Here is a 13,806-nt window from a genome sequence, read left to right as displayed (position 1 = left end):
CCACGACCCCGCCCTCAGCCGCAGCATGTTGGCCATCACCAGCTTCCCGCGCCGCTTCCCCACGGCCAACAAGCGGCCCTTACGCCTGGCGCGCGCGCTGTCCTCCACGCGCGACTCGTCTACGGACGCAGCAGTGGCGGCCGCCGTGACGCCGCGGCCGCGCAGCCCCGCTCCTTCCTCTCCGCTGTCGGCCCGACCCGCGCTCGCACTCGCGTGGCCGGCCGGCAGTCGGGCCGTGCACTCTAAGGCCCCCACCAGCCAGAGCTCGTCCTTCGCCACCTCGTCCGCTGCACTTGTGCGCGACGACGACCAGCAGCAGCAGCAGCAGCTTCAACATGACGTGTACGACGACAGCGTCCTGCTGGGCGAGCGCGCCGACGACTGGTTCACCACGGCGCGCAACCCGCGCACGGACCCGACGTTCCCGGGCGTGGACCGCGCCACGGGCCGCCTGCGGGCTGTCCGCATGCCCGACCTGCGCGCGTGCTCGCGCCAGGAGATGCTGGACTACCTGGACAACGCGTGGGCCATGACGGACGCGCTGTTCGCGTCGCTGCAGGGCGAGCGCGCCTTCATGACGCCGCCGCCGCACCAGCTGCGCCACCCGCTCATCTTCTACTACGGCCACCCGACGAGCTTCTTCGTCAACAAGTTCCTCGTGTCGGGCCTCCTCCGCGAGCCCGTGAACCCCTACTTCGAGCACATTTTCGAGGTGGGCGTGGACGAGATGCGCTGGGACGACATGAGCAAGAACGAGATGCACTGGCCGCACGTGGCCGACGTGCTGGCGTATCGCCGCCAGGTCTACCAGCTCGTCCGCGGCGTCGTCGAGACCCACCCGGGCCTCGAGCCCGGCCATGAGCAGATCGCCGAGGGCAGCCCGCTCTGGGCGCTGCAGATGGCGCTCGAGCACGAGCGCATCCACCACGAGACGTCCTCCATGCTCATGCTGGAGCACCCGGTCGAGTTCTTCCAGAGCACGTCGCTGCTGCCCGACTACCACGAGTCGCTGGCCGTCGACGACAAGGACGTCGCGCTTCGTCCGGCCGCTGGCGTGGACTTCCCCGTGAACGAGTTCCTGGACGTGCCCGCCGCCAAGGTGCAGATCGGCAAGCCGCGCGACTTCCCGTCGTTCGGATGGGACAACGAGTACGGCCGCCGCGAGGTGGACGTGCCGGCCTGCCGCGCCAGCAAATTCCTCGTCTCCAACGGCGAGTTCTACGACTTCGTGCGCGACGGAGGCTACCTGGAGCCGTCGTTCTGGAGCGAGCAGGGCTGGGAGTGGCGCTGCTTCCGCAACACCAAGTGGCCGGCCTTCTGGGTGCAGGACGGACCCTCGGGCAGCCACCGCTTCAAGCTGCGCGCCATGTTCGACGTGGTGCCCATGCAGTGGAGCTGGCCCGCTCAAGTGAACCTGCACGAGGCGCAGGCCTTTTGCAAGTGGAAGCAGGCCAAGCAGGCAGACAAGAAGGTCGTGTATCACCTCACGACGGAACCGATCCACCAGCTCATGCGCGACGCCAAGGACCGCTCGGCCGACGTGGCTTCGGACGACATCTTGACGCTGCCGGAGGGCACCAACATGGCTGCTGCTACAGGCAAGAACCTCAACTGGTCCTACATGTCGTTCTCGCCCGTGGACGCCCTGCCGCCTACGTCTCAAGGCTTCCACGACGTGTTCGGTAACGCCTGGGAGTGGTGTGAGGACATGTTCTCGGCGCTGCCTGGTTTCCGTGTGCACCCGTACTATGACGACTTCAGCGAGCCGTGCTTTGACGGCGAGCACAACGTGATCATGGGCGGGTCTTTCGCTAGCGCTGGCGACAACGGCGCGTCCAAGTTCGCGCGCTACCACTTCCGACCCCACTTCTTTCAGCACGCGGGCTTCCGTGTCGTGGAGCAGAAGGTGGATGACGACGGCGCCATTACGCTGGCAACGACCGACGTGAACGCGCCGCCGCCGTACGTGAACGGGAACCCGTTTCGCTCCAGCGAGCGCGTGATGGTGTCCGGAGCTGATACCAAGGGCGAGAGCGAGGCTGCAGGAACGAGTTGCCATGGTATCTTCGAGGACCTCCGACGCAAGAGCGAGCAGGCGCTCGAGTCCTTCGTGACCAAGTCAACTTCGGACTCAACGAGCAAGCCTCTAGTCGCTCGAGATGGCACGGTGGCTGCTGCCAAGCTGAGACGTCAAGTGCAGTGCGGTGAGGTTCTGGTGGTGGTGCCCAGCGACGAAGCGACTCCTGCCGTGCTGGAGGACAAGTTCGAGCTGCTGGCGACGGCGGAGGTACCGGTGTTCACGCAGGAGAGCGCTACGGAAGCCCGGGTGACAGCGGAGACCGTGACGGCCTGGAAGAAAATCCGCGACTAAGTGTCGGGTGCGTCTGCTTCGCGAGAGCGGAGGTGCATGTATGTATATGCAACTGCAAAATGAAATTCAACGATTGTTTTCTTGCTTGAGTGTTAGCCAGACCTAGGAGGGGTGGAGGGGTGGCGGGGCTTTTGGCTGGCATCAAATGGAGAACGCACAGGCAGCTGCAACGTCAAGAGAGAACACGAAGCCAGTCAAACCGGGGGGGGGGGGGGGGGGCATGCTATTCGTCAACACGGTGGTGGGCGGAGAGCACTTGGGTGTAGCGCTTGGAATTCAATTCAGCCCACTGGTCAAGCGTGAGTGGCGTCAGGTCCGTCAAGTCCTCGAAGCTCTGCGAAACTGGAAGCACCATGACTGTGGTGTCGACGCTGCCGCCAACAGCAGCTGACGTCTCGGTAGCAATCTGCACGTCCTTCGAGAACTCCACCGCGCACTCTAGGAACTGCTGCGTGTGCGCACGAGGCCAGTAGGCAACACGCCAAAACTCGCGGCCAGGTTGTTCACGGAGAGCATCAACGCGACTCAAGCGAACGGGGCGAGCCTTGTTGGCGTGGCGCTGCAACGTTCGCTGCACTTCTTTCATCGTCGAGCTCGAGGTGTAGAGCTCTTTGGTCTTTCCACGATGCAGCGGGAAGGTGAAGGCTGCAGCAACAAGAACCTTGGCAGCGTCCTCGAGCGCCATGAAGTACACCCTCGCAGACGCCAAGGACGGCTCAAGCAGAGGCCACATTGTGGTCGGCGCTGGCGATTCTCCTGCCTCACCTTCCTCGTGATTTTCGGCTTGGAGATCCGATTCAAACTCTCCTTCGTCAACGGGAGGCACTTCGTGCTTCTCCTCTTCCACACTCCCCATGCTTTCACTACTTTCTTCGCAGTGCGACAACGCCAGGAAGTACTCCATGAAGAGCGGCAGGCGAACGATGGTATACGAGACTCCCGAAGTCTTGACACAGCTCTCAATCTCCTCCAGTTGCTCAATAATGGCGCTTTGCTGCTTCGTGGGCGAGCCAACGAAAATGGAGCTCACCAGCACCACACCCCATGCATTAGCACGCACGGCGGCGTGAACGACGGCACGCACCACGTCAAGGCAAGCTCGGCCTCCGAGTCGGAGCGGCGGAATGAGCAGCACAACATCCAGCGACGAAAGCTGCTTCAGCAAGTCTCCCATCGGCGACGGCGGTGCGCCTTCGAGCTGATAAACGGTAGGTGGCAGCGGCACACCTGAAGATCTGGTTTGTCCGGAACTACCTGGGGCCGCCTTGACAGTGCACAACGTGACTTTGGCCTGCTGGAGACCTCCATCCACGCCTTGACGTTGGTGATGTCCAGGAAGAACAGTCGGAATGGCGCTCTCGCCAACATCACTCGGAGGAATCGCTGAAGGTGCCGTGATCTGACTCGCCACGAACTTGCTAACTTCGAGAAAGAGGGCTTCACCCGAGCCTACGACGAACAACTGCACTTGGTTTTGCGGGTTCTTCCCGAACAGCAAGGCCGCATGACGCTGCAGCCATTGTCGGGGAGTCATGCGTTCACGTTTTGTAAGCACACGAAAGTTGCTCGTGCTGCGGAATGCATCGGGTAAATGCAGTGGGTGGGGCTCTCCCTGGCGGCCTTGAGTTGTCACGACTTTACCACGAGCTTCACTCTCCGCGGCTTCTTCCAGGAAGATCCGAAGGCCGACAGTGCCTTGAGCCACTTGTTCAGGCGTGTGCTTCTCCCTCATCACACGCAGGAAACCAGCGTCACTCATCTTTCGGTACTTGATCTCACGCCCAAGCAACCCTGTCAGGTAGAGCGCCAATTCATGCGGCGAGCAGCTCGCGTTAGTTCCACCGGTCAACCGATACTCCATCTCGTACTTTCGCTTCGGGTTCGCCAACACCTCCGCAGCCGCATACCCCACATCACGAACGGAGATGCAAGGCACATGCGTGTCCGATCCAAAACACCCGATGAAGCGATTAGCGAATAACAGCTCGTCGCGACAGTAAAGCAGCGTCTCCATGAGAAGGGGGATCCGCAGCGACACACAGCGGCCTTGCTCGGGGAGTTTGGCTCTGGCGTGAACCTCCACAGCTTCAAACCCTTCTAGGGCGGTGACTTCTGTAGGTGTTGAGCCGACAGCTTCGGTTGCTGGTCGCTCCTTCGCGTGCTCTTGACGACAACGACCCAGCAGTTCTGGCGAGGCCAGGATGCTGCTGATCACAACAAGCCTCAAAACTTGTTCGGCTGCCACAGCGTCGACGACACGCCTCGAAAAGCGCACCCCGCTCTCTGAAAGTGCCGGGACGAGAAGCACAGCGTCGGCATTCCTCACCACTCGACGCAGCGTGTCCTTCCCACCTTGTGCGAAATTGCACTGCACGAGGAAGCAGTTGGTCGCATGCTTGAGCCGCAACACCCGCGGATCTTTGGTGTTCTCGACTGCTGCCACTAATGCCACAGACACCTGTTCTTGCGCCGCCAACACCTCCATTGCCGAGCGTCCGATGCGACTGGTAGCGCCAAACACCACAATAACCCGAGAGCGCATCAGCTTGCGCAGTTGGATGCCCATGTTGTCTTCAGCTGCTTCTCAAAAACTCGGGATGTTCACCGTAATGGTAAATGGTGGAATGCCCACGGTGACATGGGCGTGTTTTTCTTCTTCTGGGACGAGGGGCTAAGTTCTTCGCCGCCGTTGCTCCTAACTGGCACATGCAACGATCATAGTGAGGGTGGTTAGATCATGCGAGCCGAGCTGACGAAATTTCTCGATCGCCCAGCTCGGTCTCACCACTGCAAGAGACGACCATGACACGCTCCACCACGGCCAGTTCGTACAAGTCGTTGAGTCCTGACAGTTTTTATCATTTTTTGGCCTCGTCGTGTCGACGGCATCCTGTACTGCATGCGAGTGTTTCAATCTGCTCACTGTAGCTCTATTTGGATCGGTAGACGACACGCTGCGCCAGTCGCACCATGGCATCTCGCTCTGGTGAAGGAGCGAACTGCATGGCCGCCTGAGCTGCCAGCTCTGCCTGGCCGATGGCCAGCGCCTTGGACCGCTCGATACCTGTACTCTTCTCCACTAGCTCGCTAGCCTGCAACGCGGGACAGAACAACCGTCAGTCCCACCCGAATTGTCCACCGACGCACGGGGACACAATTACGAACCATCTCGATATCGCCCTCTTTCGAGAATTTCCGCTTGGCCAATTCGCGCAGCACGGGGAATTCCTCCTGCGCGAGCAGCAGCGGAGCCGTCGACAGGCCGGATTTGAGGTCGGCCAGCAGCGGCTTGCCCGTGTTCACGCCCTCGTAGTCGAGCACGTCGTCGATTAACTGCGGAGAAAGACCAGCGTTAGCTTACGTGTCGACCATCGAAGCGGACAGCTTCAACAAGAGTGTCGAGACGGCATGACAATAGCGTTGCATTACCTGGAAGGCGAGGCCGATGTGGCGGCCAAACGCAAAGCCCAGGTCGCAGATGTGCTCGTCGTGCTTGCCCAGCACCAGCGCGGCCTTGCAACTGTTGGACATGAGCGAGCCCGTCTTGTAGTAGTTCTTGCGCAGGTAGTACTCGAACGGTGTGATGTCGTCGCGGGCATCGGCGTTCTTCATCTGCATGACCTCGCCCTTAACCAGGTGCTCGATCGACGTCGACATGAGCTCGACGGCCTCCAGGTTGCGCAGCCGAGCCAGCGACACGGACGAGCGCGCCAGCAAAAAGTCGCCGGCGAGCACAGCCATCTTGCCGCCGAACACCTTGTTCACCGACGGCCGGCCACGGCGCGTGTCGGCCTCGTCGATGACGTCGTCGTGCATCAGGCTGGCCGTGTGGATCATCTCACTGCAGCAACCATAGTTCACCAGTCAGCGCTTCGTAGCACAACAACTTCAGCAGACAAAAACGTACGTGATCTCAGCGAGACGCTGCTGCGCGGCGTGCGTGTACTCCTCGGATTGCGTCTCGGGCAGCGGGGCGCCCGTGGCACGACGGTGGGCCTCGGCGGCGCGCGCCACCAGCAACACCATGGTGGGGCGCACCTTCTTGCCGCCATCATGCTCGAAGAAGTAGCGCGCAACCGCGGCCAGCACCGGGTGGTCCGAGCCGAGGATGCGCTTGATGCTCTCCGTGACGCTCACCATGTCCTGCTCCACGAGCGTGAAGGGGTCGGCCAGCTTGCTCGGGTCCGTCGGCAGGTAGGCCAGCGGCACCTCCATCTCGCTCACGGACCTGCAGCAACAGCAGCAGCAATAACAACAACAACAACAACAGCACCGCATATCATCAGCTCGTACTGCACCAATAGCCCGCTGGCAGGCCAATGACGCACTTGTCGAAGTCGAGGCTGAGATCGCGATGCACCTCGGGGCTGCTGCCGGCGAGCGCGTAGCCCGGCGCCGGGTGCAGGATGGAGACTGTGGGCTCGTCCTAGTCACGGCGCAATGGCGGCGGTCAGAGAGAGCGTTGGCATTGGACGCAGAGCACAACAGGCAGGACGCACCACGGCGGACGCGCTGAGCCACAGGTTCGGGTTGGACTCGAGGTCCGAGCGGATCTTGCCGGCCATGACGCGCACGGCCTGTTCGCGCAGGCTGCTCATGCAGCGCGTCTGGGCCGCGAGGGCCGCGCCGCGGCGGAGGAGGAGCTTCATCTCGGGGGGCTGCGCGCGCTGGACCGCAGACTTGTGACGCACTTGCTCGACGGTTGTGAGCCGCCCACACCTGGTTCAAATCCTACGGGTCGCGGCAACACTGGCGATACCCGTATGTCGCGATGTACTGATATAGGGAATTTGAATACAAAGTCACTGTCTGATGCGCAATCAATTTTTTCGAAAATTGACGATAGCTGTAGGAAACTGAAGTGAGTCCAACGTGGCGTGACGCGATGGCTACAGTCTCTGCTCGCGTCGTTTCGTGCGCACTCGGCGTCATGAGGCGCACCTGCGCGTCGCTGCTGGAGGAGAACCAGAGCCTGCGCGTACAGCTAAAGAGCTTCGATGAGGCACGCCGAAGGGCGGAGCAGCAGGTCGCTGAGCTGCGCGGCCGAGCGCACCAGGCTGAAGTGGCGGCGGCGCAGCACCTGAGGTGCAAAGAGGCGGAGTGGATGGCCGAGTACGACCGCGGCGTGCAGGCGCTGCTGAAGATCATCCAGCACCACGAGAGCGAGACTGCGCAGTTGAGGGCGGAGGTGGGCAAGTTGCGGGCAACGGTCGTTGTTGTTCCGCCCTCGATCACCAAGATGACGAGGGCTACTCAGACGGACAATGGACGGCCGACAAAAGCTATGACCAGGAGAAATAGCGTGCGTTTTGCGCCGAACGAAAACGATTCAGCGGTGGATAAGGAGGAGAGTTGGGGTATCGATCCAAAAACCAAGAGGGACATTGCGCGCATGCAGGTGAGCTTGGACGAACGGTATTACCCGTCGAGGAAGATGAACTCTAACATCTTGGTGTCGTATCCGTGTGCTGTGGAAATGCAGCATTTATTTGAGGAGCTGCAACTTTCAACGAACCAACGTGGCGTAAAGGAGGCAGGGGCTCGACGGATACGAGATCACAAGCCGCATCGTAGCATCAAGGAAGAGGTCGTGGAGCGATTAACAGTGCATCAAACTGTCGCTTTCGCAGGACGACGGCGGTGTTCGGAGACCACAGTTCCCGAACAAAACAAAAACAAGACTATCGAAACGCAGACGGAAGACATACCTGTTCCAGCGTCCTCTGCCAGCATTCAACAGGACTTGGAAGAGCGCAATAGACTACTGCACGAGCGCTTGACGTCGCAACAAAATATGCTGGACCAGTTGCTACACACAAAACTCAGGCATACAAATGCCAACCCGGGGAAGCATATGCAAAGTCCTTTGAAGGATGAACCTGTAAATCCTTCCGATGGGGTGCAAGATGGCGCAGGCAGAGATCTGAGTGAAACATCAAACAAACCTGAACACTCTGTTGCTGTGGTGGATTCACCCAGATGCCTCGGTCCGGATGTTGCCGTACGTATCGATCCTATCAGAACGACAGAGCGACGACCGTTGTCTCCTCCAGCAGCATGAACATAAGAGTATAGAATTACTTGTCTGTTAATGGAGTACCGTCATGCATCCACTCGTCGAGTTTCTTCACTTCCATCTCGAGATACAGCATCTCTTCACCGTGTCGATTCTGCAGCGGTATGGCGAAAGTTTTTCGAGCCTGGTGATTCCACTCAGCAGGGCACTGGTTGTCGATTGAGGCCATGATGTTCGCTCGTTCAGCAAACCAACGCTGCTCGGACTCCTCCAGCACCTCACTATACGTGTTACCCATCCTGTGCATCCGCACAAAGCAATGTTAGTCATCTGAAGCGCACTACGTATGTTTCATCAAAGCTACTTGCATGGCAATGAGCAGGTTAACAAGGATGATCATGACAAGGATAACGTAGGACAGCACCAGCACTTGCGTGAAAGGATTCATTCTCCCTCCTGAGCTGTAGTTGCCGTCATAGTTCACCTCACCTGTGAATCCCATCACTAGCAGCATTCTCATTCGCACGAATAATGCGTGTGGACCAACTCGACCGTCATGAACAACATAAATGGCTTGAGAGAATCCTATCAGAACCGCGCCGTACACCAAGAGGAAGCGCACGACATCGTTGGCAATCATCCGCAAAATCATTATCACGAAAGGCCCTGTCGTCCGAAACCCCAACAGGAAGAAAAACATGTAGAACCACGCAAAGATGAGTGCGACTGCGGCCAGGGCGTCTCCAGCGTCCTGGTGGTGCCCAAGCCGCGCAGCGGTAGACGCGAAAAGCGATAAGCTTGTAACGATTGTACAGATATTGTCGAGCCGACCAGCACCACCTTCAGTGATGTAGCTTTGGAAATTCAGCACAATTTGGTTGCTCTCGTTCGAAAACTTTAGTGCCGCCAGAGCGAGTGCCCCTGCTTCAGCGAAACCCAGTCCTGTTGCCTCACCGCGTGGTCCATCAGTGTACTTGCTGAATGGAGCGAGCGTAGTCGCATTCAGCAGGACGAGAAATACAGAGTAAATGGCTAGGCGCCAAAGGAAGCGTAGCCTTCCGACGTACTTCCACTTCTTGCGCAGAAGCTGTTGGATCTCGAGCATCTTCAGCATTTCTAGGCGTTTCGATACAACTTCTTGCATGGCAACGTGGGCGTCCGACAGTGTATTCGAGATCTTCTCGGTGGAGCAGAGGCATTGGATGGCTGTTCGGTAGCCTTTCCTTCCCTTGGGTGCCAACGGGTACGGCAGCGACGCAACCAGATCATGCATTCGCTGAAAGCGCCCTAGATCAGGATCAGGGCGCAGTTCGGGCTGCTCCAGATCGAACAATGGCACGTGAAATGCCGTGATGGGACCATAGCGCCACGCGACGGAGGACGAATGGCGCAAAAGGTGCTGGAACATGCGCTGCTGGCCGATAGCTGCTGCGAGTGACAGCGGCGTCAGCTCGTCAGAGTTACGTTGCATCAGGAACTGAAGCATTCGAGTGTGTGCTGCGTCACTTGCGCTCTTGAGAAACTCCACGAGATTGATCTCGCCTTCCCTGAAGTCATCGGATGGAGTGGGCACTTGTTCATCGGGCGACGGCGGTCGTACTGCTTTCTCCACAACGATCATGCTCTCCACTTCATGCACCTCATCGACTGGCTTCTCTTCGGGGATGGTTGGGCCGACTTTGCTTGGAGCGAACCGCTTTCCCCCACTCGCCAGCAGGTTCATAACGTACTGCAGAGCAAAGTCGTAGACGTCGGGCAGGTCGCGGATGACCGCCAGATGCAGCACGTTGTTACCGTGCTGGTCGCACGTGAAGATGGAGGCCAGTGCCTCCGCGTCGTCCTCCTCGAGCGGCCCTTCCTGCAGCCGCTGGGCCGCGCGCAGGATGTGGAGCGCCATGTCGATCTGGTTGGAGGCGAGCGCGAAGAGCAGCGGCGTGCCGCCGAAGTAGCAGGTCTTGGTGGGCCCGAAGAACTTCCCCGTGGCCTCCGCGCGCACCAGCTGCGGGGCCTCGCGCACGAGCCACTGAACGAGCTGCGTCTGGCGGTGGATGATGGCGATGTGCAGGATGTTCTCGCCCTCGTAGGGCGACGGCTCCTGCGCTTTCCCCGACGTGTACGTGAGCGCGGCCAGCGCGCGGCAGCGCAGCACGATGCGCCGGCCCAGCTCGTAGTGGCCGAAGAGGAAGGCGATGTGCACGGGCGCGGCCCCCACCGAGTCGCGCAGCGTCAGGCACTGCTCGTCCTCGTCGATGAGGCGCAGCGCCGCGTCCGCGTCGTTGGCGCGCACGGCCCGGAAGATGCCGCCGTCGTGGTCCAGCACCTGCTGCGCCACCACGTCCACCTTGGCGCTGGCGGCGCTGCGCAGCCAGCGCAGGCGGCTGGACAGCCCGCGCCGCGGCTTGGCGCGCACGATGCGCCGCCCGTCCGCCGGCATGTTGCGGTGTTACATGTGCATGTAGCCATCCGTCGCTTCAACTTGGCGATTTGTGTGCGCCACACCAACTTGTGGTACGCGACTTCGTGGACGGCAGGACTTCAAACAGTGTCAACGAGCAGCTACTGTACCAGGTGCGGCAGCGCTGCGGCGGTGGATGTGCTGAGCAGATACTGATTGCTATGACTTACTCGCAGACCGCAGCCATGCAGGACCAGCCGCAGAAGCCTCCGTCCTTCCCGAATCTGCCCAAGAGCGCGCGTACGTGTGCAGTTTTTCGGCTGAAGCTGGTGTGGTGCTGAGTGCATTGTTGTTGCGGTGCTGCTGCAGTGTTCTCCAGGCTGGAAGCGTTCCTGCCTGTGATGGCGGAGGAGAACAAGAAGCTGAGCGAGGCGGTGGCTGCGGGCCAGGGCGACAAGCACAACATCGAGGTGGAAGAGGCCGAGGAGCAGAGCAACGGAGACGCCGACGACGCTATGGCGGGGAGCGACGACAAGGAGCGCAAGGATGGCAAGGCGCAGGTGATTGAGATGGTACGTTGCTGCGTGTGTTGCTGCACTGAGAGAGCGGGTGAGTGTCATGCTGACTGAGTTGTTGTGCAGAACTTCGCGCTGGGAATGATGGACGAGAACGACAGCGACGGCGAGGCGGACGCTGACGCCGCGGACACGGAGGCACAGATCAAGGCCGCGACAACTGCAAAAGTAATTGGCGCGAGCGCGGGGTCGAAGCAGCAGGAAGAGGAGTCGTCGTTCCAGATGCGAATCGAGAAGCCGAGCAACAAGCCGCGCCCGGTCATCCAAGAGCTCAATTGAGGCGGGGTGGAGGCGTAGGTGGAGGAAGGATGATGAGGCCGTTTTGCTGGAGATATTTACGAAGAAGGTGGGGGCGTCTCGCTGCGCCGCGACTTAAACTGAATGATACTTAGTACACGCTGAAGTGCAAGCATACTTGTATACTCGGACGTCGTCGTAGCCTTGCCTTGCCTTGAAGCGAAAGGTGAAGTGAAGCACCGAAAGTCTGTCAAAAGTGGGGGATCAGCACCTCGTCTTTTGTCCTTTGTGGCCCCCGCTTTTGTCGAGCCCTGCACCGCCGCAATGGCGCGATAATCCCTGCGGAGCTTGTGCGCAGGTCCGCATATGGCGCTGTGTATGGCAACCGCGGGTCTTTGCAACTTCGACCGTGGCCGCAGACGCGAGGGGGGCCTCAGCCTGGTGGTTCATGCCGGCCGCAGTCTCCAAAAGCCACCGCTACCGCGAGTTCCTCGACGCCCCGCGCCATGTTCTACCAGCTGTCCAAGTCGCTGTCCAAGGGCCCCATGATGGCCGTCGGCATCTCGTCCGTGCTGGGCGTGGCCTACGGCACCTTCGCCTTCTTCCGCTACACCGGTGCGGCCCACTGCGGCCATGTGTCAATGTATCAATGCCCACAGCTGTGACTGACCATTGCGATCCTCTCTCTTCTCTCAATCGCAGGCCCGGACCTCGGCGGCGACGTGCCCGGCTCGCCCAAGACCACCTCGCCCGAGTGGCAGGCGGCCTCCGTCGAGTACGCCAAGGCGCAGAAGGCCAACCCCATCCGCCACTTCAAGGACTAAGTACAGAAAGCGAGCCATGCGTGCGTGTGCGTGTCTGCCGAGGCCTGCGTGTGTCGGCCCCCCTCCTCCTGTAATTATTGGCCGCGGGGCTGACGGGGGAGGGAGCGAGCAGCTTGACCGACGGACGGACGACAGCAATAGCGGCCACAGCAGGCGACTTGGTGCTCGCGCTCCCCGCAGGTCAATACTCATGAATAAAGGAAAAAGCAGAAAAAAAGCAACACACTTCCCCGCGGTCCGGTAGCATTTCGAGTTGGTTGATCTCCCGACGACGTGCGCTTGCTTGAACCTCTCTATTCCCAGTGGTGCAGGTGGTCACGGCGGCGCGTGTCAACGACGCCGACTGACTGAACCACCAGCACCGACTGCAACGACTATCGGTAGCAAATCCGCCAGGCTGCCTATTGAAATCCTCTTGTAGTGCTGGCGTCTCTCTTCAATGCGTGGGTATCCCCTGGAGCACATAGCACATTGGACGCAGACGTTATCGTCAGCACGGTCGTCCCAGTGGTGCGTTGCGCCTCGACAATCGACGTAGCTGCGGTGCGGGTACGTACCAGCTCGGCGACCTGAGCCTTGCGCTTGGCCTCGGCGGCGTCCCAGCCGTCCATGGCGCGCTGCTGTAACCTCTGCTCTGCCTCCTGCTCGTCCTTGAGCTGCTGCTCGTCCTCGTCGTCGCGGAAGCCGTAATAGTCGGGCTCGATGTGCTTGTACATGTCCTGCCGCGAGCGCTTGCGCGGCTCCTGCTCCTCCTTCTGGAAGAGCTCGCGGACGCCGGGCAGGTTCTTGGCGGCGCCAAAGTACTTGTAGCCCCCGACGCCCCTCACCGCCTCTCCGTCCGCGTCGTACGCCTGCGGCTGCGTGCGCGCGTAGTCCGGGCCGCCCAGCTGCACGATCCGCCGCTCCCAGTGCCGCTTCTCGCGGATGCGCTTGTTGATCTCGTCGTTCAGGTCGCGGATCACGTGCTCACTCGACCCAGCTGCAGCGCCACAAGCGTCAAATTCACACATCACAGCACAGCGTCGTCAGCCAGGACTCATTCTCTAGGCCAGAAGCAGCAGCAGCAGCGCACCATTCTGGATGTCCGCCACCTTCTTGGAGATCTCGCGGATGATCTGGCGGCGCCAGCGCTCGGCGTCCTTGAGGTTGTCGCACTGCGACGCCAGGTACGGCCGGCGACTGCGACGACAGCGGCAACAGACGCCAAGGCGTTAGTACGGCAGGAAATGGCGGTGGGGTCGCAGGGATATGCGCAGCCGGCCACCAGGCCGGACGCCCGCCAGTCAGCGCACTCACTTCTTGAAGGTGTCCGCGAAGTCCTGCTTCATGGACGTCCATCGGTTCAGCAGCGACTGCGCCTTCTCCTCATTGCGCGCCATCGCGTCCGA

At 60.5% G+C, this 13,806-nt stretch overlaps 8 protein-coding genes across 9 annotated transcripts; 4 read left to right on the top strand and 4 right to left on the bottom strand.

The window, feature by feature from the left end:
• Nucleotides 1–25: 25 nt before the first annotated feature.
• IUM83_05922 (Formylglycine-generating sulphatase enzyme domain) lies at nucleotides 26–2,371 on the top strand (the record flags this gene model as incomplete). 2 transcript variants are annotated; one of them, XM_067930086.1, is made up of 1 exon in its annotated part: nucleotides 26–2,371. In XM_067930086.1, the coding sequence occupies one exon, from the start codon at nucleotides 26–28 to the stop codon at nucleotides 2,369–2,371; it is 2,346 nt and encodes a 781-aa protein (XP_067782758.1). The 2 variants fall into 2 exon arrangements, with proteins under 2 accessions (XP_067782758.1, XP_067782757.1); XM_067930085.1 differs by having other exon boundaries at nucleotides 1,247–2,371.
• Nucleotides 2,372–2,594: 223 nt separating this feature from the next.
• On the bottom strand, nucleotides 2,595–4,937 carry IUM83_05921 (NAD(P)-binding domain; the record flags this gene model as incomplete). Its single annotated transcript, XM_067930084.1, has 1 exon — nucleotides 2,595–4,937. One exon carries the CDS (start codon nucleotides 4,935–4,937, stop codon nucleotides 2,595–2,597), a length of 2,343 nt encoding a protein of 780 aa, XP_067782810.1.
• Nucleotides 4,938–5,106: 169 nt separating this feature from the next.
• IUM83_05920 (solanesyl diphosphate synthase) lies at nucleotides 5,107–7,020 on the bottom strand (the record flags this gene model as incomplete). Its single annotated transcript, XM_067930083.1, has 7 exons — nucleotides 5,107–5,216; nucleotides 5,325–5,463; nucleotides 5,537–5,704; nucleotides 5,801–6,212; nucleotides 6,279–6,599; nucleotides 6,700–6,797; nucleotides 6,871–7,020. 7 exons carry the CDS (start codon nucleotides 7,018–7,020, stop codon nucleotides 5,107–5,109), a joined length of 1,398 nt encoding a protein of 465 aa, XP_067782782.1.
• A 281-nt stretch (nucleotides 7,021–7,301) lies between these two features.
• Nucleotides 7,302–7,899, top strand: IUM83_05919 (Bardet-Biedl syndrome 7 protein; the record flags this gene model as incomplete). The annotated part of the gene is made up of 2 exons (XM_067930082.1): nucleotides 7,302–7,786; nucleotides 7,854–7,899. The coding sequence occupies 2 exons, from the start codon at nucleotides 7,302–7,304 to the stop codon at nucleotides 7,897–7,899; spliced, it is 531 nt and encodes a 176-aa protein (XP_067782807.1).
• A 549-nt stretch (nucleotides 7,900–8,448) lies between these two features.
• IUM83_05918 (bardet-Biedl syndrome 5 protein) lies at nucleotides 8,449–10,821 on the bottom strand (the record flags this gene model as incomplete). Its single annotated transcript, XM_067930081.1, has 3 exons — nucleotides 8,449–8,686; nucleotides 8,756–8,902; nucleotides 9,455–10,821. The coding sequence occupies 3 exons, from the start codon at nucleotides 10,819–10,821 to the stop codon at nucleotides 8,449–8,451; spliced, it is 1,752 nt and encodes a 583-aa protein (XP_067782569.1).
• A 125-nt stretch (nucleotides 10,822–10,946) lies between these two features.
• Nucleotides 10,947–11,636, top strand: IUM83_05917 (Proteasome activator complex subunit 3; the record flags this gene model as incomplete). The annotated part of the gene is made up of 4 exons (XM_067930080.1): nucleotides 10,947–10,955; nucleotides 11,019–11,082; nucleotides 11,152–11,354; nucleotides 11,424–11,636. 4 exons carry the CDS (start codon nucleotides 10,947–10,949, stop codon nucleotides 11,634–11,636), a joined length of 489 nt encoding a protein of 162 aa, XP_067782730.1.
• Nucleotides 11,637–12,100: 464 nt separating this feature from the next.
• On the top strand, nucleotides 12,101–12,418 carry IUM83_05916 (cytochrome c oxidase subunit IV; the record flags this gene model as incomplete). Its single annotated transcript, XM_067930079.1, has 2 exons — nucleotides 12,101–12,209; nucleotides 12,297–12,418. The coding sequence occupies 2 exons, from the start codon at nucleotides 12,101–12,103 to the stop codon at nucleotides 12,416–12,418; spliced, it is 231 nt and encodes a 76-aa protein (XP_067782734.1).
• A 436-nt stretch (nucleotides 12,419–12,854) lies between these two features.
• On the bottom strand, nucleotides 12,855–13,797 carry IUM83_05915 (Pre-mRNA-splicing factor ISY1; the record flags this gene model as incomplete). Its single annotated transcript, XM_067930078.1, has 4 exons — nucleotides 12,855–12,872; nucleotides 12,976–13,397; nucleotides 13,491–13,597; nucleotides 13,715–13,797. 4 exons carry the CDS (start codon nucleotides 13,795–13,797, stop codon nucleotides 12,855–12,857), a joined length of 630 nt encoding a protein of 209 aa, XP_067782673.1.
• Between the last annotated feature and the right edge of the window lie 9 nt (nucleotides 13,798–13,806).

The sequence above is a fragment of the Phytophthora cinnamomi genome, assembly GCF_018691715.1.
Source record: "Phytophthora cinnamomi strain GKB4 chromosome Unknown Contig104, whole genome shotgun sequence".
Classification (NCBI taxonomy): domain Eukaryota; phylum Oomycota; class Peronosporomycetes; order Peronosporales; family Peronosporaceae; genus Phytophthora; species Phytophthora cinnamomi.
Note: the sequence above shows the minus strand (reverse complement) of the source record. Positions and strands in the feature narration are given on the sequence as shown.